At 38.5% G+C, this 25630-nt stretch overlaps 1 protein-coding gene across 2 annotated transcripts in view; it reads right to left on the bottom strand.

The window, feature by feature from the left end:
* RB1 (RB transcriptional corepressor 1) overlaps positions 1-25630 on the bottom strand; it is a 78560-nt gene that overhangs the window by 37335 nt on the left and 15595 nt on the right. For both annotated transcript variants that reach the window (XM_069802709.1, XM_069802708.1), the window contains exons 7-17: positions 25093-25203; positions 22548-22696; positions 21735-21812; positions 18917-19026; positions 17917-17994; positions 13567-13654; positions 12817-12933; positions 12065-12121; positions 11950-11981; positions 11796-11872; positions 11390-11592 (exon numbers count right to left, since the gene is read on the bottom strand). In XM_069802709.1, the coding sequence (XP_069658810.1) occupies positions 11390-11592; positions 11796-11872; positions 11950-11981; positions 12065-12121; positions 12817-12933; positions 13567-13654; positions 17917-17994; positions 18917-19026; positions 21735-21812; positions 22548-22696; positions 25093-25203 (1100 nt within the window). The remainder of the gene's footprint in view (positions 1-11389; positions 11593-11795; positions 11873-11949; positions 11982-12064; positions 12122-12816; positions 12934-13566; positions 13655-17916; positions 17995-18916; positions 19027-21734; positions 21813-22547; positions 22697-25092; positions 25204-25630) is intronic.

Below are 25630 nucleotides of genomic sequence, written 5' to 3'. Positions count from 1 at the left end.
AGTTTGTTCCAGTCCTCCAACTCTGCTTTGACACTGAAGCCTTGCACATTTTTCACCTCCTGCCCATCCAGTTCCTGTTATACAACTGCTTATAAAGCAAGCCCAGTTTTTCCTGTAACAAAACTGAACTTATCAACAAAATTAAGACAAGCAAAAAGAAGCCTGCACACATCATCTGGTCTTCTATAATACCTACCATTTTGTTGGAAAACTAAAAATTCCAGAACTGAGAATTTATATTTTGAATTATTTTTTCTATTCAACAAGCAGTCTGTCCACCCTAGTTGTAACAAAACTAAAAGCTGTCCTGTGCTAAGAAGGGGTAAGTTTTCTACATTTTAAACATGAGAATCAAACTGCAAGCAACAACAAAGGAAGGCCTCTAACAAGAAGTTCCTGTCTTTTTATGAAGAGATAAAAGAATAATTTTCCACACACATAGCTTTAATATTTGCCTTAACACCACCTTTTTTAAACAGTGAGTTGCTGCCTTAAAGAAAAAAAACTCTTAAATAACAATGCTAGTAACAGGAGGCACCCGAAATTAATGCCATTATCTTGGGAATAACATTATCTCACATGAAAACAACTGTGCTATGTTAACTCTTCTGCTTTTCACATGAATTCTGCAAAAATTGCTGCTTTATGAAAGGAAGTCAATTGTACACATGAGTTGCAAGTCATCACCCTTCTGTAAAATTATGCAAAATTAGATCTACTAATTTTTGGAAGTTTGTCCTAGTGAGCACTTTCTAACAGCAACTATCGATGTAATAAGAACTGAAGACACTCCTGGTCACTAAGGAGTGATACTGGATTATAAAAAATTTACCATTCATCACAGCATCAAGAACTACACTTGACTAAAGTTGGAAGCATCTATAATAAAACTTTGATGCTTTTATGAAGTAATGAAAAAAGTACCCACAACACTGCAGCTATTTCTTAATGGAGAAATTTGTTAAGTATATAGCAAACATGGCAAAAAACTAATACAGACAGCGAAGTAAGTACCAAAATATCTGCCTTTTGAGCCCTAACAAAAACATCTTTTGTTAATGAAACCAAATCTGAAAATTCTTGGTCTGCTTAAGTTATTTAACAATTTTTATGCGTGAAAGAAACTTTACCATATATACTGCATGCTCACATTGTGTTTTACATGCTCCTGTGGGTGGGTAAGTGCAAAAAATCAGCAGCTATTTCTGTCCAGGTAAGATCCACGAGTTCCTCTGAGCTGCTGGAAGGTGCAGCAGGCACAGAGAGAGCGCGCCAAGCGCAGGCTCTGTTCTGGGCAGGATAACACCCAAAACGGGAAGGACAGGGTGATGACAGCTCCGGTACTTACCCAAGCCAAGTTCAGACTAGGTACAGCCTAACCGGGTAAGCCTGACGTCTCTTTTGAGGGGTTCGGGAGAGCACCAGGCGCGCAGGTCCAGACGTTAGTGGCACAGCACCAGCACCCAGCTGTACCACAGGCGCTGAGCAGCCTGCGCTGAACCCATTCTGACAAGCAAACCCAACCCAGACGAAGAGCTTCGACAAAATCCAGAGGGATTACCTTTCTGGAGGACGGTGAACACTATGCCTACTCAACAGCTGTAAACAGGGGAATCCTCATCCCTGACAAGGACTTTTTATTACTGGAAAGGTCCTGTAAAACATACACTCAGTGGTACAAACATATAACTGAAGTACTACACATTTACACAGTATAAAAGCAGGCACAAAAGCACTCACTTGGCCTACAAAAAAAAAAAAAAAAACAAGCAAAAAACCAAAACAAAACTCATGCATTTTTGCATGCAACAACTTAAAGAAAATGCAGCAAGCAAAGAGACAAAAACCCACTTCCAATGACATATAATAGGCAGTTTGAGTTTGACAAGATACTGTTATCCCCTTAAGAGCTTGAAAATTGAGCATATAGCTGGAAAAAACCTCCACATTAAAATGTTTGTTTGGCACCTACTTTGCTTCCTAACAGAAGCTAATTCTATCTTCCACAGAAAAGTTAACTACGGAATGGCTCAAATAACACATCAATAAGGATAGAAAGAACAATAAAAGCTTATGACAGTTATTCAGGACTGTGGCCCACATAAAATAAGCAAGACCAAAACAAAACCCAACCCAAAACTTCATTCTACCCATTTCACCAGTTTTGTTTCACTGACAAGATTTACAAAACTACAAAGTTAGAGAGCATGATCCCATCCAAGGAAGAAGCAGCAGGGATACAGCCACAGAATTTAACCTAAGCATTATTTACTTTTGTATTTAAGGAGACAGCCACATCAAATTTGCCCCACTTCTGTGAGACTTTACAAAATTAAAGAACGGCAAGTATATCTTACTGAATTCTAATATATTTTTTTTCCCTCATGGCCAACCTTTAAACATTCCTACAAAGTATTTACAATGCAAATATTGCAGAGCTGCAAGAAGTTAGAACTATCTAGAAACAGAGTAGGACTAAAATGAAAGTCCTCCAGCTGTGGTATGACCACCAAAACATCGGATAATATAAAAAAAACAAAAAAACTTGAAAAGCAAGGATTCCCAGAAAACTGTTTCACTATTTTTTGTTAAAATGTTCCTAATAATCAGGGTAACCTTAAGGAAAAAAAGACTAAAAAAAAAGGCGTATCATGTCAACCGAGCCTTATTTCTGTGGCTAACTCTGTACTTGGGACCAGTGTCGACGCAGACAAGATATCTTTATACTGCAGCACCAGAGCTGCAACTTCCCCTGAGCACAGGCTATAAAACCCAGCTCTCTACTACAGCTGTAATTTATAGCCAGAGAGATCGTGACACATCCCCTGCTGCTGTTGCCACACTGGTAACGGTACATAACCTCTGCATGAACAGAATCCACAACGGTGACTATGGGTGAGATAAGTCAGCACAAGTAGCCACCTAAAGCAAAACTAGGCGTAATTAACTACCTACCTCTTGCTAATGCACCCTCAGTGCTGAAAGGAAGGGGGGAACGCAGTTATGAAAACTAATATTAACCATATGACTCACTTCTACTAACGTTAGCAGGCGAACGTTACACGTGTAGTTTAGGTTTGTCATTGAGACAGATGCTCTCTACAGTCAGTGGAGAGACGTGCCTTCAGAAAGCGAATAATCCCATTGCAAAGTACCTGTTTAAGATATACAGAATGAATTGCTTTACTGGAAGTACAGCTCTGCCTCAAGTATAGAGGGAGCCGAAATACCCAAGTTGTAGAAGTCTAACAATGTACGACTCGGATCCCCCCTAATAAGAGAAACTCTAAAGCAGTAGATGAAGTAGAGAAAAACTTAAATCCTTAATCAAGAATGGCACTCAAATTTCTCAGAACGAAAACTCTGCATAGTTGCTGTGTCTTAGGTAATCCCTTGGGTCATGTTTGTACTTGAATCAAAATAGCATCTTAAGGGTTGAGCTGACTTGGTATACCTGCAACAGACAAATCCCTTAATACTGTGCTAACATAACCAGTACCTTAGAAACCCAGCGAGTGTTTTGTACATTTGGTGAGTGCCTACCAAGAACTGAATACATTGTCACCACAGACGAAAGCAGGAAACACAGGACCTCTGCTTTAGAGCGTTCTGGTTTCTCTTCCAGTAGCCTAGAGGATTTGCTTAGATGGTAACACCCAAGCATGAGTAACAGCTTGAGTCATCCTCACGATAAATAGGAGTGGCAGGGAAGATTTTCAAAGTGATGGTGCAGACAGCGACGACTATCATTCGGTATTCTTCCTGGTTTTTCAATTTGCCTTCAGCTGTTAAGACAGATAAAAGTTTCAAGCCTCAAAAAGCACAGTATGATTTCTATAAAAGGAAACTCTTCAGGAGTACCAGAAAGGCATGGGAGAAACTACATACTTTATTTACGCATTTATTAAAAAGTGTGTGTATATATATGCTCAGGCTAAAAAAGCATATAAACCTGTATGTATTTGTATTTGTATGATGCTCTATGGTATATTCACAAATACCCAAAAAGCAACCATCTTACAGACTTCTAAGAATACACCTTGTACGAAAAAGGCAAAATCACAGAAGGCTTTCCAGCCACAGCTGTGACAACTGAAGTGTCAGAGCTAATTCATGACCTTAAAAAAAAAAGGCAAGCACATGCAGCAGAACCAGTATGATCCTTTAGCAATATCACGCCAAGCAGCAGTGGTGGCAGTGACCTCTCTCTCATCACGCACGCTTCTGGAACACGCTCATGATGCAAGCAGAAATATATTTAGTATGTACAGACAGAAAACCTCAAATCAGTTCTCAGTTCCTTCTTTAAGGTTAAAGCTGCACCCTCCTAATGTTAACTTTTTCGAAAGCAGCATGGCGAGCACATGAAATGGCATAGCTTGGCGACCCTTCGCACACTTTTTCCTCCTGTAAGAAAACCCCTAGAAAATTCCACATTAGAAATCATGGTCCGTAGCAACTTCCATGCCTAAAATCCGGAAGGTCGCAGGAGATGGGTGATGCCTGCAATCCCCGAGGCTCCTGCCTTTACACCAGTGCTGTTCCCCCGCTGGTTCGTATCCTGCCAGCGAGCGTGCGTGCAAACGATGTCGTTCTGGGTAAGCCGAGCGGTTTTTTGTGCCTAAGGCTGCCCCTTCATTCACAAATTAGGTGCTCCTATATCTAAGGCAAGGCAAAATTTAGCAGGCATGAAAGGAGCATGGCTGACGGACTTTTCCGGCTGCTGTGCAGAAACACGCACGACTCCGGAGCCCAGAGGAGACAGCGAGGGAACGCGTGACTCATTTTCCAGCGCTGAAGTCCCTCGTGGTTGAACCCACGACTACGTCTGTTCGTAACACAACGAGCCGCAGCCCGTCCTAAGGAGGACTTGCCCTCGAGGGCAAGCGGCAAAGCACAGCTTGCATCCGCGCAGCTGAACTTTCTCCACTTCTAACCCATACCAGCAGTTGAACACAGTCCCTCAGCTGCATCATGTCCCAAATCTTGCCTGGGCATCGTCCGGCGGAGCGCTGACAAACGCCCAAACACGCCAGGGAACACGTTACTGATGAAACACCACCGATGACCGTGGGGCAATACTCAAGCCTGAACTATTGTCCCTTTGCAGTCAGTAGCCGGCCCTTTACAGTACAAGGGGTATTGTACCGATAAAACAGTTTATCCAGGAAGCTGTTGTATAAAATGTCGACAGTATAACCATTCCCACTTCTTCCAGCGTTGAAAGGAATGACTTAAGACGTCAAAATCAAAGAGAAGACTTCAAACTGCATGTAGACACCTGCCTCCACAAGAGGTGTAGGACTTCAGGCACAAACCTAATAGAAAACACTACTGAGAAGGATATATACCACAAGAAAATATACTAACTCCCACTCCTAGATGCTCAGTTCCTCTTTACAAGGAGCACAGAAACCTAATTTCAAATTGTACGCTGCATCCAAGGACACAGGCACTAAGCACTCAAGTACGGTGAGCTCCACAATAACTGTCCTTCTATAATCAAAGACCAGGAGGCTGCATAGTTAAGCTTGTACCATACCAAAGTACTAAGGAGTACTTGCTTAACTGCAACTTCTTACAGCTTTACCCTGACCTGGATTTGGTTAACACTTTTTAAGCAAATTTTAAACATACCTATTTAATATTTTTCTCCTTATTGCACAATCAAAGTAGGTCTGCTGTTATTCCAGCTCAGCGAGTTTGTCATATTAATGCAATAAAATATATTCTCTGGGAATACATGGTTTTCCTCAGGAAGGCATTTCTGCCACAATGAGCTGCATAATTTAAAACCAACAGAAGTCTTTGGTGTGGGACAAGGTATCCGAGTATAAACATTGACTACATAGTTAGCTGACAAATATTACAAACATTGATTTATACTAAATCAACAATACGTGAGAAAACAGTACTGTAGATTTCATTGCAAATGTTTAATTGACAGTAGAAACCACAGAGAAGAAGGAGCTGATAAAGGAGAAGCATTATGGAGCACAGCTCAGGCAATGCTGCATGGAAGAAGTTATAAATAAAGCAAAGCATGCTTGCCTAATTCTGATCATATTTTAACCATTAAGAGAAGTAACCTTGTAAAGCCACCTTTATCTCGCATCAGTCATTACAACTCCAAACCACATTACAAGTCTAAATCACAACACATATCAATGCTGATGTTCCTTCTTCCTTTGAAAAATACAAACACCAATTAGGATAGCAGGCGTTAAAGAGCAATACAGCCAACGAAGGCTACAGTGTCAACAGCTGTAGCGCAGTGCACTGCTTTGGTTCAATATCCATTTGTCCCTCACACGTAAACAAACACCAAAAAACCAGCTGAAGCTAGCAGACCGAATCAGACCGCGAATGAACTCCCTGCAGCCTGCCGCAGCGCGCCTTCCCATTCTGTTCTGGGCTGTCGTGGGGTTGTAGAAAGCAACGCAGCTGCCTCTCATCCCTGTTAATAGCAAAAGCTACGAACACAACGTTTTAAAACTGCAGCCCTATGGAGGAATAACCCCTGGACTCCTAGGGCTGCTGTGGATGAGTTAACAAGTTAAGAACAGAACATCTTACCCTCTGTAGAGCTCACCAGGAAAGCGTGGCCATGCTTCTTTCTCTAACCCACCTCACTGGGCTGGCACGTTACCTTATCTTTGGACACGGCTGCAGCTGGTCTGCAGCTCCAGGGCAGAAGAACAAGACCCCTTCCCTACCCCAGTACTGGGCAGCTGAAGCTTGACAGAGCAGAAGGGCTTCACACATCACATCTCTGGCCCACCAAAGGCTGGATGGCAGAAAAAGTGTTTTGTAACGTCGCCCAAACTATTTTAAGCATGCCGAACGTGATGATAATAGAACACGTGTACGCGCCACACTCTCCACCTACTGTACGTATGAACAGGCTTGCAGAAAGCACGTTCTCCAAGTAGCGGTATGAAAGAAATCCAATTCATTGCTTGTTCCTCCCCGTTCACAGCTTACGAGCAGAGTGCAAGCTGAGAGGCAGGGAAATAAAACTGATTGCTTTGCAGATACAGGCAACAAAGATGGATACTCCATTGGTGTTTACTTTCTTGAATGACACAGCAAAAAAAAAAAAAAATCCCAAACCTAAGTCACACTGATCCCAGAAACAAATGCATTTCAGATATTATAGATATTTCACTCTTAAAATAGACTGTGAAAATTGATAGACTTCGTATTTGATTTGTTTGCACTGAAAAGTTGCTCTTCCTTCTTTCTTCCTAATGCACTGCAGCAAGCAGTGACACTTCAGTCAAATATGTGACATGGCAGTTGACAGGGATTTCTCTAAAGGAATTTCAGAGATTCTGGAATTTGTTCGCACAACCTTCATCTGAGATATTCAAAACAATTACCTTTTTGGCTGGCCACAAGAGAGATCAGTTTGACAGAATTATGGAAAACGCTGAGCACGAACTCCCAGGCTGGCAGGTAACAAGCCATCCTTTTCACAGGAAACAGATTTTAACTATGCCAGGTTTTAGGTCATATTTATATAAGTATGATAAAAATTAAGCAAAGGCTATACGTACCTTTATTTTGAGTCTAAAATAATTTCAGTTCCCTTTAAAGTTATGACCCTTTATTTAAAGTTATGAAATTAAAATAGTGCCCAAAGTACTGTAGTGAGATGAAGCACAAATGTTCTAAGGTAAAGAAAGAATACTGTACGGTATATTTCTATTTTGCTAATAAAAATTACGCAGCATTATTAACATATTCTAAACTGATCTCCACCGAATCTGCATCTGGAAGCATCATAACCTCCCTGGTAAATCATATTTGAGTGGATAAATGGGGCTTCTCCCTTCAGGGTTCAATAAAGATTTAAGGAAAAGGAAGTACTTTCCACATTATTTTGTCAGTATGGACACTTGCCCTTTTCAAAATTAAGAATTACTGAGAAGAACCTTCAACTTTTTTCCACCCTTTATTTTGTCTGGCTACCCTTGTTTTGCTAAAAGAAAGGATGACCTAGAAAAATTTAATCTCCTTCCTGAAGTACAGATGACTAAATCAGCTAGCTATGCAAAAGCAATAAACATATTCACAATGACTAGCAAAGGAGTGATATATTATCTTCAGATAGCAGTAAGAAACAGAATCCTTCACAATCATTCGATACAGCTTCCAAAGTCAGATAAAGGTCAGAGTCAGTCAAGATTTTTTTTCTTCGGGGAAATTATGCACGGCATTTTTCCTGACAAAAGCTCTGTGACAAGTAAAACTACGACAAATTCAAGCTATTCTGTATTCAATTGCTCAGTCCCTTTAAATCTCATATTGAAGTCCTGCTTCCTAAAGCAGTCAGGGGAATGGGCAAAGACGGGATAAATACAGACCTGACTTTCCAAAGAGCAGACAACCTTTGTAACGATACGAACTACCCGTGGGGGAAGGTAAGAACTAAACAAAAATACATGGCAAATAATTGGGGGAATCAGAGTTGCATTATGCAAATATTTGTAAATAAGTATATTTCAAATGTTTCTATTCTTATTTACCAACCTAGAATTTTTTTGCGTAAGCTTTACTCAATTCCATGCTTTTCTTCATTTTAACACTTTCCAAAACAAATACATTCTCTCTAACCATATTAGAAAACTTGAACTTTCTTGAGATTCAATCTTTTTTGGATTATCAGGTAATTTGTTTAAAATTAACCCAAAGCAATCAATCACCTATGGTGAGTTATTCTTTATGACTCAGCAGAAGTCATCTGGCTTCTCTCTCCTCCTTTATCAAGTGTTTGGAGGTAAGAGAGATTTACTGGTATGAACTACACTTCTCTAACCTCTTACCCCTTCTTTAGGGAATTACTAATTAAGCAGGTGCTTTGTAAACCTTGTGCATCATTACGTGGAGCCGATATCCAGGTAACGAACTGCAGAAGAAGATGGTAAAGCACTCCTTCCTTCACTAGCTGAACGAAGCTAGTGGGACACCCGACTTCAACAGCCTTGCAAGTCAGCCACAGAAGCATTTTCTCCTGTTGCTAAGAAATTTAACACTTTTCAGACTAAACCAGCCAATATTTAGATGTGAGGCACAGGTGGATTTTCCGCACTAGAGGACTCACGGCTTTACGTTTCTGCGTGCAGCCTTACAACGTACGGCCCTCAGGTCCTTCACTGCAGCGACCCAGAGACTCAGCAAGACATTTTAGCCTAGAAAATATTTCGTTACTCATCTCCTGAGCCACCACTGTGCAGTTTGCTGCTTACAACTCACGGCTTTTCCCTGATGGGCAGCTGGAGGAGGCAGTGGAGGCCGGTGCAGAATCAGAGGGTGCCCGTACCCAGGTTCCAATGTCCATAGCTGGACCTCAGCTTTTGAGGGAACCTCGCCGTGCCCGGTAGCGACAAAAGGAGACTGCACGCTGTCCTTGGGGAGATCCAGGGCAGACACGACAACACGGGTCAATGCAGCAGAAGGGCCCTCGGATACGTGTTCTGCACATTTCTTTTTATCCCCTCCACTGTGCTCCGCTCCACGTATCTCACTGGCACTAGATGATCTTTGTAGGTCCCTTCCAATTGAACTGTTCAATTCTATTAACGCTCAAATCAGCTATACAAGCCACCCCAAAACAGTACCAAACACACGCCTCCAGAAACTCAAGAAGATAGATTCAATACACCAAAATACATTCAAACAGAGCACTTGGAAAACTTGAAATAACCTTGTGCTGCTCGTTGACATTGTAATTTGTTTCACGAAAGTGTGCAACTACACCCGTAATTTTTGAAAACACGTTTTGGGTTTTCCAGTCTGAAACCACTAGTCCAAATCAGATGCGGTGCTTGAATTACTGGGTAGACAAAAGTAGATATGGCTTATTGCTGATCAGTAAGCTGACTTCAAGCTGGTTTGCAGAAGGTAGCAGGAGCCACTCTTTGCTCATAGAGAGTGAAACTTGGGTATCCATACCTCTGCCTTTCGTCCTCTGAATGTTACAATTCTCAAATTAGCACTTTTTATACGCCTGCAAGCTTAAAATAGTGCCTGCCTCATGAAATGCTGCCTCATCTTCCCTGTTTCTGTAGGCTCTGGGAAAAGGCTCTCGGCCTCAAGTGCTTTCAGGTAGTCTTACTCAAAGAACGGCAAAACCGTGAAGAAATTCATACAGCAATGGAGAGGCCACGTGCATTCCCCAAGACACCAAACAAACAGGCAAAAGCGTTACAGAGGGAAAAATTTACGCTCTGGTACAGCAGCTACAGCACTGCACCAGAAATCCTGGGGCACACACAGTGTCGTGGTGATGAGCACGGAGCTGGATACCCAAGCCTTGGCTCCCGCAGAAGAAGGGTCACCTTCATCACAGGGCATGTTCAGAGAGCCACACGTGTCCACAGACTTCATCAGCAAGGAAAAAAATCGAGCGGCAAGGGCTGGCTGGTACAAGATTCAGCTTGGAGCATGGCAATTGCTTCCATGCAACCCTGAGACCAGCACGCTTCTCCTGAGCTAGAAACCTGAAGGTGGATGGGGCTCCCACTGTCAGGCACAACAAAGCTCCTTGAACCCAGGAGTACAACCCCACAGCCTGGTAAAGCATCACCCGTACTAGAAAATTGCCAGCTCTGAAGTCATACACAAACCAAATGCAGATTACCCTGAAAAGAGAATTTGCTTCACGATTAAATTATCCCATTAGCTACGGCATACCACGTTTTTTAAACTTCCCAGAACGGTAAGGTATGGGATGGGTTCTTAAATGGTTGCTTTATGTGTCTCTGGTCAAAATTACCAGTCTTTATAGTCCCCTGTTTTGTGGCTTTAATAGCATATTTTTGGTTTATAAGTAACACGCCACATACAGAAACAATGTTTGATTTACTGAGATCCAGCCTAAAAAAACAACCCAACGTCCCAGCATTTTATTTTAACGGCATCCAAAAATACCAAAGTAACTGAAGCGCAACGGACAATGCAAATCAATATTTTAAGTACTATTAACAAATATATCAGATGCACAGAACGAAGGCCATATTGCCAAGTGGGAAGAGCAACTGGATAAAAATTAACCTACCAATGAAAGCATAGAATTTACTGCCTCGTCTTTGGCACCAAAATACCATTTAAGGGTATTACCCTTAATGATTCATGTCAGACTAGTAAGATGATGTTGGCTTACAGTCACGTAAATCAGCAGAGCTATGTCGACTTCTTCTGATACACTCCTTTTTTCCAAAACCTGAAGACATGCCAAAGCTAATCTTGTTTTGCTCTTGTAATTTATTTCGTTAGAAATAAGTCTCAGCAAGACCACAACTTATTCTACAGCATTGGGTGCTACTTCCTTTTTCTAGATATGCACGTTATACAAGGACAAATACTACTTTAAAGCGTTACTTACAGATTGCCAAGCAAGAGACTCCATAATTCGATGTTCACAGCGTTCTAGATGCTTTATCATTTCCCTTGTTAGGCTTGGCTCCGCTTTAATAAAGCTTTCAATCACCTTGTAGAAGTCAAAAGCTTTTAAATCAAATACATTGAGAATCCATGGGAAAGACAAGTCTGTTTCAGCACTGGTACCATCACTTTGTGAAGCACTTCCTGCAGGGAAGATGGACTAATATTATCAAGAGTACTACATCCTTTCACTTCTGACGTTTTTTCCTATTTATTGAATCATTGCTAGTTCAGAAATTTCTGAGAGCACTTTTTTTTTTGCTATTTACTGTATTTTATGTATTAGAACAAATGGCAATAATTATCAATAAATAACAATGCTATTTAGCACTTTAGATTCAACTTACTGCCATATGTAGCCATGACAACCTCAAGAGCACATGCCAGAAGAGACGTGTGGAAGATGTTATCATTCAGAAGTTTGCTAAGGAAAAAGAAAGTTATTAATACTTGTCCTAACACAAAAATAGCGCATTTTGATAACAAGTTAGGGGCACGTACCTGAAATTCTGCACTGAGAGGCGCTCTTCCTCCTGAAATATATAAATCAAACTTGTGAATATTCTTAGTATTTGTAAATGCAATGCCTGTACTAAGCTACCAGTACTAAACTTACCGACTTCAGCATAGACTCCATTACTCTGTAATACAGACGTACTCCAAGCTTATATCTCTGTTAAAAAAGAAGAAATTCAAGAATATTGCAGGAAGTTTTAACAGACTCCAACAGGCAGACTCTCATGTTTTAATGATTCAGGACATTTCCCTTTTTTTTGGAAGAGCTACCATAAAGAAGTCATTGTCCCCAGCTCCATTTGCCAATAGCACTGGAGACGCCTCAAAGACTACTCGGGTTTGTGCCTACCCCAACCACATGAAGACTGATTAATCAAATTTATGTCGATTAACAGCTAACAGGATAAAAACCAGTGCTGACAGAAAGGAGACTGCCGAGTACAAACTTGGTTGGATTTGCTTTCCAGAATCCTTGTACAACACAGCTGGCCTACTGATTTTATAAGGAAATGAGTCACCTAGTGCCGTTTTAGGCTAAGTTACATTAATGAATGCAAATATATGTTTTATTAAATGTACTTTGCCCATCAATTTTCCCATTCTCCATGAAAGTATTTCCACCATATTTCCACCTAGTTCCTATTGCTCCTTATATATTAAGAATAATTTGTTGAATACTATCTTTACAGAGCTTTAGAAAAAAATACATGCCCATTCCTCAAGTTGAAAAGAATATTATTACTTTTACCATTATTGATCTGCGCCGAAGGAGGACAGTCAATAAGTCAGGTCTCACGTTAGCTAGTACCAACAGAGTTCAAATGAGTAATACTCATCCAAAATGCTAGTTACCTGTGAGCCAATTTCAGCACATCCCTGTCCAACTGCTTCAGCAAATTTCATTTTGAAGATGTGGCCAAGGCTTTCCACTCTTTTCAGGATACTATCCTTGGGGTTCACTGTGCAATTCTAATAAAGTACAGGAAGGAGGGCAGAGGAAGGAAAAGCAAGGAAAGGACATTTTACTTCAAAAACATTTTAATGATTTAATCACATTAGTCCTGTTTCACTTTGTAACATTTCTCAATCAGCTTATTAGCATAAATAAAAGTGGAGTATTTCAAAAAAGATAGGATCATTGTATATGTTCAACAATTTCTAGTAACTACAACATCATGTCTCACGTGCAACTAACCCAATATGTGAGTAGTACCACTGACATTAAGGTCTTCAAAATTAGAAATATGCTTAAGCTGCTCAATGTGGACACAAGAGAGTCTCTGTGAGTACATCCTCCTTCTCTTCTTTGTCCTCCTTTTATAGCCCCTTCTTTTTTCCATCTGATACACACATAAATAAACCTTAATATTTACTGCAGTAACAAAAAGATTTAAGAACTCATAAGGTTCCAGTACACATCAATTAGATAGAAGTGCTTTCTAAAATGATTAATTACATTTAAACCATCCCAATTAAAATGTAATTCTTCAAAAATGGTTAATAAAGGAGTTCCCAAAACATGTGTGTCAGATCTCTATGTGTACATTTTACTTGAGTGATAATTCCAAGAATCTTTCACAAATCTTCCTTCTAGTCACTTACATTGAAATACCTGATGAGAGTATCTGATGGTTTATCAGTTGCTGAGTTTAAAATCATAATCAATTGCTGAATGTTATTCATTGCAGCTCTGGAAAAATACAATAAAATGCATAATAAACATTAAGGTTGGCTTGACAGTTTCCAGAAACTGAACGGCAATTCTACAAACAAAAAAAGAAAAAAAAAATTATTTTAGTTCTTAACTCAGTTACCAAACAACCTGCTGAGAAGAACTGCTGTACTGTGTTAACCATTATGAATTGTAATAATCTAATTCATCTAATCATCTAATTATTAGAATGATTACAATCCATAAGTAAACAACCAAAAGAACATAAATTAAGTAATAAACACTAACAAGCACTTTTAAAAAGCAATACAATGGTGGAATTGCAATCCTTGTATGTGAAAATAGTTAAATCGATCAACTCCCAAACAAAAAAACAGTTTGGCTTTTGTACAAAAATAATACAAGACTGGTGAAAGACGACAGCTTTTATGTTTCAAGTCACCTGTTCACAAGTGTAATAAGTAAGATGTGTTAAAATACAGCAGTCACAAGAAAATACAGCCTTTTTAACATAGGTGCTTTGAAAACCCCACATTTTTCAGAGGCAGAGTTGTCAGCTTTCCTATTGGCAATGGCATGAGAACACAGAGTCTTCTCCCTCCCTGGATCTGCACCCTAAAGTCACATTAAAACTTAAATTCTTGCTTTAACTCAAATTCCTTCTATTTCCAATAGAAAGGCTACAATTTCTGTAATCCATATTCTACCTGCTGTATCCATAGCTAGGTCAGAAGGATCTTAAATATAAAATCTTCTTAACTTCTAAAGTATTATGGGTGGGGAAAAGGATGTGGACATTAAAGAAATTTTTCAGTGTTTGCAAGAAATACAAACAATATCTTCTTAAAAAAGTAGAACAAAAATTCTTTATTGTCTAGATGAAACGTAGATGAAAAATATGAATAACACTTTATTAACTTGGGACCAGTGCTGTTTAATATCTTCATCAAGGACATAGTGGGATTGAGTGCACCCTCAGCAAGTTTGCAGGTGACTCTGAGCCGAGCGGTTCGGTCGACAGGCTGGAGGGACGGGATGCCATCCAGAGGGTCCTGGACGAGGTCGAGACGTGGGCCCGTGTGAACCTCAGGAGGTTCAACAGGGCCAAGTGCAGGGTCCTGCGCCTGGGTCGGGGCAACCCCCGGTATCACAAATACTAGATGACTTTTAAAGGTCCCTTCCGACCCAAACTATTCTGTGATTCTGTGAACTTGGATATAGTGAAGTATTGAAATATGCCTCCATGTACAATCTTACTGGCATTATTTTACAGGTACAGAGTAAAGAAAAAAAAACCCAAAACACACTGACATCAAAACTATTCCTATCTCTACTTAATGCCTACAATTTTCTTGCTAAAAACAGATTAAAAACCACAAGTAATGTCCATTGATTCATATCCAATGTCTTAACATAGAAAACTACAAAAGCTAACAGAAGTAATGGCAGTATTTCAGAAAAGCTGTAATAATTTAAAGAATAAAGAATATTCTTAGAACAAGCGCATAATATCCTGTTGTTTATTCCGCAAAGTTAAATGCCTTGTTAGGGTGAGTGTACATCTCTCTGAAGAATGCATTTTTCAGTTTCTCTTCTAGAACTTAAATCCTGATGACAAAACGTGTTTCATGACTTTCAGGGAGATCATTAAGGCAACAGAGCATGGCCTCTTCCCAAATAGCATACATTATCCAGGAGGTGACTGACATATCTATAAGTGGGAAAATAACAATGATAATGATCTTGTCATACGGGACAAGAAGGTACGTGCATGAGCTAGCATCTAAACAGCTCACATTTCCAGCTTTTAGGGATATCATGTATTGTTCTGCCTTTATTACTTGCACATATATACAGAACTAATAATATATCCAGTACGTCCATAAGTACTAGTGTGGCCTGGCTTTTTTTAAAACTTATTTCAAGTTGTGTATTAAGCAATGCATTAAGTTTCTATTCTTTTAGAAAGGTTAGTGTATTAATTTCTCTCCTAACATCTAAGAAATTGTTACTTTCTGAATTTTTCCTTGTGGTTTTTTGTGGGGTTTGTTATTTGCTTTAGATTTCTGTGCTATTTAACCTCAATTTGGCTCACATCGCTCAGAAAATAAGTGGAGAAGGAAGAAAAATATGTTCAATTATTACAACTGTAGTAGTGCAAAGATGCATTTTTCTTTAATCTCCTTTTTAGAAGGTTTTGATAAAATCACTTCTACCAAAACTCTACTAGTGATAAGGAAAAGCATAAGGAGAGTGGAAAACACTAAAATGAAAACACAATCCATTCTCATTACACTCTGAACTAGTACTTACACTCATTTAATCTACTGCTTTCTATATAAACGACCAGATACAAATCCTCTGATAAAAATTATTAGATTCTCAACACTTTCAGGGGGCTTTAGAGCAGATCCTAAGTGTCTAGGTCCAGAAAAAAGACATTATAAGAAGATTCGAAGCAATAAGCATGGTGATTTCAACATAACCTGTAAGGGGTTCTACTTAATGCAGGGATTGTTAATGATACACTTTCCACTCTGTGCTGGTGACCAAAGGTTTACTGCCACTGCCATCTAGTGACAGTTCTGTGGCTTTATGGAAAACAGTTTGCTACACCCTTCATTTGAACTGTCGTAAACGGCATCAGTTTTAGAAAACTCAGAGAAAAGCCCAAGTGTGGATGGAGAGAATCTAAACATCTCATTAGACCTCCTCTCGGGATCAGAGGTGATTTAGCACATTTCAAATTTTTAGCAATGCGGAAACTTGGTGCTCCTGAATTTTCTTAGTAAGACTTACGTGTCAAGAACTTCAATGAAGCAACTGTCAGTGTTAGAGGGCTTTTTTAAATGCTAGTATAACTGAAAACTGTTAATAACAAGCTATCTATATTTGTAAAAAATGGGATTTGTTGTCAATCACCTTCTTGTTAAATACACTGCACATTATAGATGGTCCAGTTCCTGATATGGCACATTCAGGCTGGGAACTGAAAGGGAAACTGACACCTTTATGGCTAAAAAGCATCACTGGCAGCTAAAGATTTGAAGCATAAGACTAAAAGGGACCACTAAGGCAATCAAATAAAACCTTTTGTAGTCACAGGCGATTAAAAGTTCTTTCATATACTGATCAATATCTCTCCCAGCTGCATGTCTCCTTTTATTATTTTTATGAAGAAGCTTTTCAGAACCTTTTTGCTCTGCTGGCTAGAAAACAATTAGTTTCTGCAGGTGGCATTTTGTAGATTTATAGTGGATGCACAAGCCTACAAGCATATAACACTGTAGAAGTATTTTTGATTAAAAAAAAAATAATTTTACTCTTTTGAGAAAACTGAAGTAACAATTAAGGGTACAATATTTTCACTTATCTCTACAGCATGCTAAAATGAAAGGCATTTATACAGCAAGCATGGAACAAGAACTTCACTGTCCAATTTTATTAAACCTGAGACCTTAAGAATGACTGCCTGCACAAACACTTCTGTTTGTCCACACAGCACATGGCATTGCAGTGACACAGCTGGTTGGTTCTTAAGCGTCCAGAAATTTCTAAGCACCATTAGGCAAAAACATACTGATTTTGTCAAAAAACTACGTGGCACAAGGGAAAAACGATACATGCAAATCTCCTTTCCTTTGGTTAACTGAATTCAAGCTTGCAGTTTTTCTGCATTTGATTGTAGATGAAACAATCTCCAATTAATACCACATTTCTACCACATCTGTCCATTTTCCTGGTAGACCAAAACATGTTGGCACTCCAAAGTGTTCATCTTCCCAATACAGGAAAAAAAAAAGTTGGTACTCTGAAATGTTAACCTTCCCATACAGAAAAAACCAATACTATGAGGAAAAAGATCATGGGAGAAGAAACGTGTGCATGTACAATTTGGTATCAGGAAAGGAGGCCAGAAGATACAGAGCTAGATTAAAGATGGGAAAGGAAGATGGAAGTATAGCAGACAAAAGTACCGCCATGGAAGTATGAAGTTGTATTCTCACAAGAACAAATACAGTAATCTATTTAACAGACATCTTGCACTTCTTAAGACAAGTCAGTAAAAAGCTTTTTCTCTGTTTTCCAACAACTTCACCAGGAACTGAGGGCGCTAAGCACCCCTCAGCATATGCTCACTGCTCATTAGTGACCACAACTACGGTATGTTTTATGACAAACAAAACAGCTGCTTTAAAATTAAAACAACTACTCTAAAGATGAATATTTCTAGTTCAGATATTACACAAAAGAACACAGTTTAAAAGAAAAACTCATACCGAACGGGAGTCTGTGGAAGTATAACATTAAGTTCCTCATCTGGATTGTTTTTTATTGGTGTCCTCTCCAACTGTGAGCTACAGAAATGGAAAACAAACTTATGAAGTACTAATGTAATTCAAAAAAGAATGCTTTCTATAAAGACTTATTAATCTACAGAAAAATACTGTGGAACAGATTTTTAGAAGATCTAGATGTCCAATCACTCCAGTTGTTGGAACAATGTAATTTACATTGCCAAGTAGATCTTCTTTGAGCATAATGTTGGACTAGACAAACTCCAAAGTTCCCTTCCAACTTCATTATTTCTCTAGAATTTTATTTATAGCCACTTCATTTATATGAAGCTGGTACTAGGTCCATTTTAATCCAATTTTAAACATATGTATTTTTCTAGCATAGATAAAGTCACAGACTCACATCGTGATCTCGCATTAGGTAAAGCTGTGGAATTGCCAGGAACCACTGGAATTCTAGAGTATGACAAAGAATTCAACTACTTCTACATTACTGAACAGCACCAGGGAACGTGCCTGGCCACTGGTACTCAACTGTTTATTCTGCTAAACCACCCATGGTGTATTTCTGTCCCATGCACGCTACCGTTCCCCAAACAATGTGTGGCTACAGGTCAGAAGTCAGAATGGCCTGAGGACCATTCCCAGCAGGCAGCTTCCAAATGCCACCAGCCGGTTTTAGGGAGGAGGAGCTGGACAGCGAGGACCCAAGCCATTCTGTGCCAGCTGGCCCCAGAGTAAGAATTAGAGTAGAGCTTCCAAATCATTTTGAGTCACATTCATACATTTTCTAATTTTAATTTAAGCTATAACATAAAGCAAGGGTGGGGTTGCCAGAAATATCTTAGCTGAACTACAAACCTAGGAGATAACCAGGATAAAGAGATCTCCATTTAGAACACACAGCAGGGGGGCAAAGGGAGAAATCAAAACAAGTTCACATTTTCTATTATAAAATGAAAACAGTAAATGGAAATATTACCATGCTATGACATCAGGCTGTAGGGTTTCATCGTGATCCAGAAATAATCTTGCGTCTATATCTTTGTTGTTGTGATAGAGCTCATCATACTGTTTTGAGAGAACCTCAACCTCAAAAAAAAAAAATTGAAAAAACCCTTTATTTTATAGGAACAAGTTGGACAGTTTACTGAATAATATAAGCTAGTCCTACCTCATGAATACAATGCTGAAATGCTAAGAGAATAACCTTGGAGCTCACAAAGTCTATTCTTATGCAAATAGCTGAAACATACCCAGAGGAAAATTATCGTTCTCATGCACAAAGATAATCTTTTAGAAGAGAAAACAATACAAGATCATGAGACTTTTTTGAAGAAATGTAGGTCCTGACACTGTAAAAGAGCTAAAAATAGCCTGAGTGGGAGACATAGACCTGCAAATCAAACTAATGTTTCCAGCCTTTCAAATCTTCCCTTCCAGAAGACAAAAGTGTCTCTAAGAGCAGGAAATATACCATGAGTGTTCTTAGACACCTGCCAGACAATCTGCTAGGTCCCTGTCTCTGCTGGTTTGGAGATGAAGGCCAAGACCCAAACTCAAACCCTCTTGTTCTGAGTGCAAGAAGAGTTTCCCCATTCCATATTAATATTTGTAGTAGTGTAGTTTTTAAGAGATATGCCTATTTCTACAAAAACATAGACCATTATTTCCTATCTACATTGTTGTTTTTTAAATTACTGTTAAAAGTTCTTAGTTGATTAGATCCCATATTAATATGACTTCATTTTGCATGGAAAAGTTTGTGTTGGTTTTCTGTTGTTTAGTTTGGTTTTGTGTTTTGTTGTTTTTGTTTTTGTTTTTGTTTTGGGGGAGGGTTGTTTGGCTTTTTGTTTGGTTTTGTGTTTTTTTTATTTTGAGTGACTAACTAAGTCAAAGTCTGGAATTTTTTCATTGGGGCCAGATACCAGCCTCAACTTCAAACCTGCTGCTGTGCTCTGGCAGAAGTAGGCAGTTACCTCAATTATCTGTTCCCTGACCCCTTAAACATACTAAATGATGCTGTGCTCTAGCAAACTGCTGCTACAAAAACACGCAACAGTGCATATGAACCCAAATTAGTCTCCTCCCAGCCTCAGGAAAAAGCAAGCTGCAAATAACTCCCATGCAGCTTTGCTCCTCATCCTCTTCTTTTACCTTTGCCAAATTAATTTACTCTAACCTGATCTCATGGTTAAAACTTTTGGAGATTACAACTATTAAAACAAAGATTATCTTTAGATTCCTATTGTCGCTTTATTTGTTTCATTTTAGAAGTTCATTATCTTCCTAATGGCTTATGTGTTCTTTTTGTCTAAAATATTTCAGTATTTCATAAATATCTAGAAACTTCAGATTCTCACTGCAAAAACCAGCAGCTCTTAAACAAAATGGCTGCACTGGGCTAACCGGGAAGAAACCTTCAGCCAAAAAGAAGAGTTCTGAATCAATCTATTCATCAGTTCATAAAACCTGACCATCAAACACACAGTGAAGACAACTGAAATACCAACATTACAAAGCCACAAAAATACCACAAAAAAAAAAAAAGCCCAAAAGCTTTTCTTGTTTTGGAAACAACGTTAAAATTTATCGAAAGCTCAGTGGTTTTTTTAGGAAAATTAAAGTCAATTTAAATGTCCCATATTACTAGATATTGTACTGATGATCTCAGCTAGGACTGATGGTTAGTTGGATTACATACATGAACTAACTGCCTCTGAAATATAGCTGTAACTTTCTGCTTTGTTTCAGAACGTCCCCTCAGGCACTCAAGTTTCAGAAGCAAGGATCGTGTGACTGGATTTTTCCTCAAATGCATCACTTCATACAATTTTCACCAGCAAGAAATTTCTTAGACCAGTAATTTTGATACTATGCTTAAATTGAGCAGCCTTGGATAAGAACCCTCACTGATCTGAGGATAAGCTGTATAATGACCTTTGCCTAGAAGTTCATACAGGACTTCCCAACTACATATAGCCATAATTTAAAATAAAGTCTAAACACACTGCTGATACCCTGAAATTCATTTTGGAAGAAATTAAGATCTTTAGTGGGTCTTGTATTTTGTCCCCCACCCAACACACTATGAAACCAAACAGAACATACACTTGGGCTGAATCTTGCAGACCTTCAGTCTGATAACCTTCAGAGCTGCTTATTTTCAGGTTACCACATCCATTGGTTTCTCACAGCTAAACCTACTCTTTTAAGAATGATGGATGTAAATACATTGCAAGAAGTTACCTACTAAGGCCGGGCACACTCTTGCATGTGATTGCATAGAGGTAGTCTGCCGCATCCAGGCTACAGCTCAGTAAGATGAAAGTAATTCTGCACGGACACAGCAGTCCAGACTCTGCCAGTGGTGAAACTGAGCCTAATCTTTTGGGTATCTCTCCAACATGACTACAGTAACATGTCTCAATTATATTTAAATTAAGCTGTGTAATTTAAGACTGTATGCACTTATAGACTGACTTCAGAGACTTCATACTGTAATAGTTGTATTTTAGATTAATGGCCTCGCTAAGATCGTGGATATGCAACTTTTACGCCATGTTTTGCTTTGAGCAAAAGCACTGGTTCAGCCTCAGGAAATTAATTTATTAAATTCAAATGTAAAAGCTAAATATACTCCATGAATACTGGAATCCCTGCTAAGCCACATTCCTGAAAAACAATACATTTTGCTAGATGATTTTAGAAGAACCTCTTAGAACTTCATCAGTGCGTAAAGAGATTCATAAGTAATTTGGCATGAAGTAAAGCACTGTTGTTGAACTGTCTTAAATTACCTCTGGTAGTCCATTTGAAGCTACAATACCAATAGAATTCAAGAAAGGAATAAAGCTTGTGAAATACACATTTTTGACCTAAAAAAAAGAAAAAACATAACATTAGCAATATACAGAGGCAGCCATGCATACACTCCTTTCACATCTTTAACAGGAAACTAAATGAGATGTTTCTGTAATGCACTGTGTTTTGTTTTCAAGAAAGCAAAAATGAAATTGTCTACATATCCAAAATGTAGTGATATGTAAGCATGCAACACACAATCCATTCTGGAATATTAAACGACTAAACTGGGAAAGAACGGCACTCTTCCCAGCCCTCTTGTATTTCTACTTCCATCACCTGCTTGGATATTCAAAAAAAAAAAAAAACAACCAAACCCCAAACCCAGTCCTTTTTAGACAGGAACAGATTTAATAGCGTAGGAAAAGGGGAATGGGATCTTTAAGATCCCACACAGAAGCAATGCGCTTGTTGTGTATGTTTTCTCATCATGGGATGCAGCTGTGAAACCCCATCAGAACAGCCTTGTGTCCACACGCTACACGCCGTGATCAGCGTGTAACTTCGTACTGCATTCTTCATGCTTCAGTTTCCCTGGCGAAGTTATCACCCATACCAAAGGGTTTTGTTGGGGTTTTTAAATTACCTACTAGAGAAACTACAGAATGGTAGAATACCTTCATTACTCCACTTGAGGAAATAGTTAAGCAAGCACAACTATTGAGATTTAAGACGACCATTTAAATAGATGCATATTCCAGATGGGGTTTAGCAGCAAGATCTAACAGACTTTAAAACACAGGCATTACCTCATCTAAATTACAATCATGCTCTTTACAAAGGACTTCAATAACTTTTGTATCGGTATCAATTTGCTTTGAAGTACGTGTATTCCTGTTCTGACCTCTTCTTGGAGTTCGAGCTGAACCATTAACAGTCACTGCAGTCACAGCAGACTCTGGAAAGATAGTCAGAACAACAACAAGGTTAGAGTCTTCTTAAGAAAGAAGAGATTTAAATTTTTAAACCTAAAGAGATTTAAATTCTGTTTTTTCAGGTCCTCTTCTTAAATATTTCCCTTTTCATCTGTTCAGCTGCGTGAAAAAACATCATTACAGAAACATATAAAAAGAAAACTAATTTTTAAATTTCTGCCTCAGTATTTGGACATTTTGCTTTTAAAAAGCTATTCAACACAGAATGTAATAGCACTTTCTGTAAGTAGCTTTGAATAAGCATCTGTTTTGCAAAGCTAAGAAAGCCTTATCTTTTCACAGATGAATAACTATTTTTTCTGTTTTTACAGAAGTGTGAAACAAGGAGCCGAAAGAGTAACTTTACTCTATGTGTCTGAAGGTTAATGAAGTCATAGAAGGCTTAAGTGCTGGTAGGAACCTGGAATATGTTTCTGCAGGGGATTCCTCCTTTCCCCAAATACTTTCAGGCAAAAAAGTACAAAAAAAACTAGTTCACCTCAAAGAAGATATGAAAAAAGACCTTAATTCAGTGAGGTAAACATGTTTCATTTTGTTAAGCTCAAAGTAGGTGGCTTCAATATTGTCAGCTTGAAATACATGAGTTATATTAATAACATACATTAATACCATTAAATATTGTTGGTTTAAAACTGATACTCTAATCAGCATGCTGGTCTCATTTGTAACTTCATTTGTATTTGATAACTGTTCTGAGAAAATCTGAAAAACTACACTGCTTGGGTGGCTGCATCTTAATCCCCTCAGCCTTAGTCAGATCATAAAGCCTGACATCATTTAGCACAATGTGAAGCCTCTTGGTCACGAGGATTTGAACAATGCATTGTGTTACTTCCTAAAAGAATGAAGCGCTGTGTAACAGTTTATACAACACCTGCGTGTATCACACAGCTTCAAGTTAGAAATCAAATGGTTTACACTTAGGACAGTAATACCCATATTTGCAATTTAGCCTGAAACAGCAGCGTTTCTTTTCAAGATACAATCCACAGGACCAAACTGTTTCCAATAATGAGCTCCTACTCTTCATAGTCTCACTAAAAAAAAAAAAATACATCAGCGTGAACAGAGTTCAAAACCAGGTTGTTTCAATTCAGTGTTCTTGGAAAGAGATGTTCATTTAAGCCAGCTATGGCTTTATAACACCTGAAATAACCAGTAGCATGTATCTATCCTACTACAATCAACAAATTTAAATTCAAAATAGTACTGGAAGAGGGCAGGGATTTGCTTGGCACAAGCCCATCCTTTCCCACCCTTTACTTGCATTGGCATTAGAATAAAAGTGAGTAAGTTTTGGCACAAAAACACAGGTTATTTGTTCTTACCTGCAACAAATAATTACTAGGTCAGATAAATATCTTCCAAAACATGGAATTTAAAGAATATAGCAGGGAATACATCATCTGTTCTATCACACTGTAACACAAGCAGGTATTCAGTTGTGAAACAAAGAACTAAAGCAGTAGATTTAGGCTGTAAATACTAGTCTCACATCCAAACCCAGCAGAGGATAAACCTAGTTAGTATCAAAAAATTGTTTTCGATGTACTGTGGCTCGAAATACTTTAGTATATCAATCCCATAGCTTGCAGAAGAAAACATTGAACAAAAATAGAATTTTGTCTTTCAAAGTTACAGTAAGTGTTTGCTTTCTCTGCCTTTTTGGTGAGGTTTTCCAGGTCTGAGGGATAAAAACTGAAGGTACAAAAAGTTACTGCTGAACAGAAGTTTCTATAGTGAAGACCCATTATATTTTTACTTAAAATAAAGAAGAGCCACTAGCTAATAATAAGAGGGATGTAATAAAAGCAAAGCTATCTACATTTCACCTCTACCGTTTTATTTTGAGCTACCACTGCAATTAGGTTGTCGATCCAACGTATATTTCTTTTAAATGTCTGTATAGTCCAGTATCTTGTACATTTCTGTTGTCATCATAGTGTTGTATGTCAAAGAAATAACTGAGTCAGAGCACCATCTTTTCCTTTTGCAAGTCAAAGCAAACCTAAATTAATAGTTCTCAGTCATCATCTACCCAGAACCTAAATTCTTTTACCAAAGTAAAACTGCTGTTTTAACAAGCCCCTGAACAACTTGTATGGGCAGAGGACATAGCAAATGGGTCGTAGGGAAAAAAAAAAAAAAAAAAAAAAAAAGAATTATATTAAATACACTGCCACATTCAGATTATTTCATTCAAGTTCACTATCATCCAAATTCAACTAAAACATCAAAAAAATCCATTTTAATAAGTTTAAGAAGTTTTATTATGTTAATTATGAACGTTAGCATGACTACTAGAAATTTAAACCAATTTACTTTCTACTTTAGTGAACAAAAATACTAAAATCCTTACTGTATGGTTCCTTGAGCATAGCAGGAGGTGACAGTTTGATAAAATAATCTAAGACACACAGCAACAACTGGAAAGAAATCACCAGGTCATCTTCCACTTGCAACACTTTACCTGCAAACGTTTAAAAAGGTAAAGAAAACCTTTGTGAGATGTTTGACATAGTTTTGGAAGTAATTTTGAAAAAATAAAGACTTGGAAGTTCATTTAATAAAACACGACAACTAGAATCCAGAAAGCATCAGACAGGATGCTAGTGTTCTTTAAAGGCTATTATTTTAAAACTCGCAGTTCTTAAGACGTTTGTTGCTTTAGAGATAGCATACGTATAAATAAGTTTACTCTGCACAAAAGTCTGACATCTCAGTGCTCCTTCCTGATTTCTTTTTCATTTTACTACAGTGGAGTAACTGTGTAGACTGTTTTACCTACATGAACCTCTTCTTTCTGTGCAATTCTTCCTCACTTTCTTTTCTGTGGTCTCACACAAGCTTTGTGAAAGCTGCTAAGTATTCAGAAAGCAGGAGTTGCTGGTATATAG

Source organism: Haliaeetus albicilla, chromosome 15, assembly GCF_947461875.1.
Source record: "Haliaeetus albicilla chromosome 15, bHalAlb1.1, whole genome shotgun sequence".
In the NCBI taxonomy this organism is placed as follows: domain Eukaryota; kingdom Metazoa; phylum Chordata; class Aves; order Accipitriformes; family Accipitridae; genus Haliaeetus; species Haliaeetus albicilla.
The sequence above is the reverse complement of the archived record's forward strand: the minus strand, read 5'-3'. Positions and strand labels throughout refer to the sequence as shown.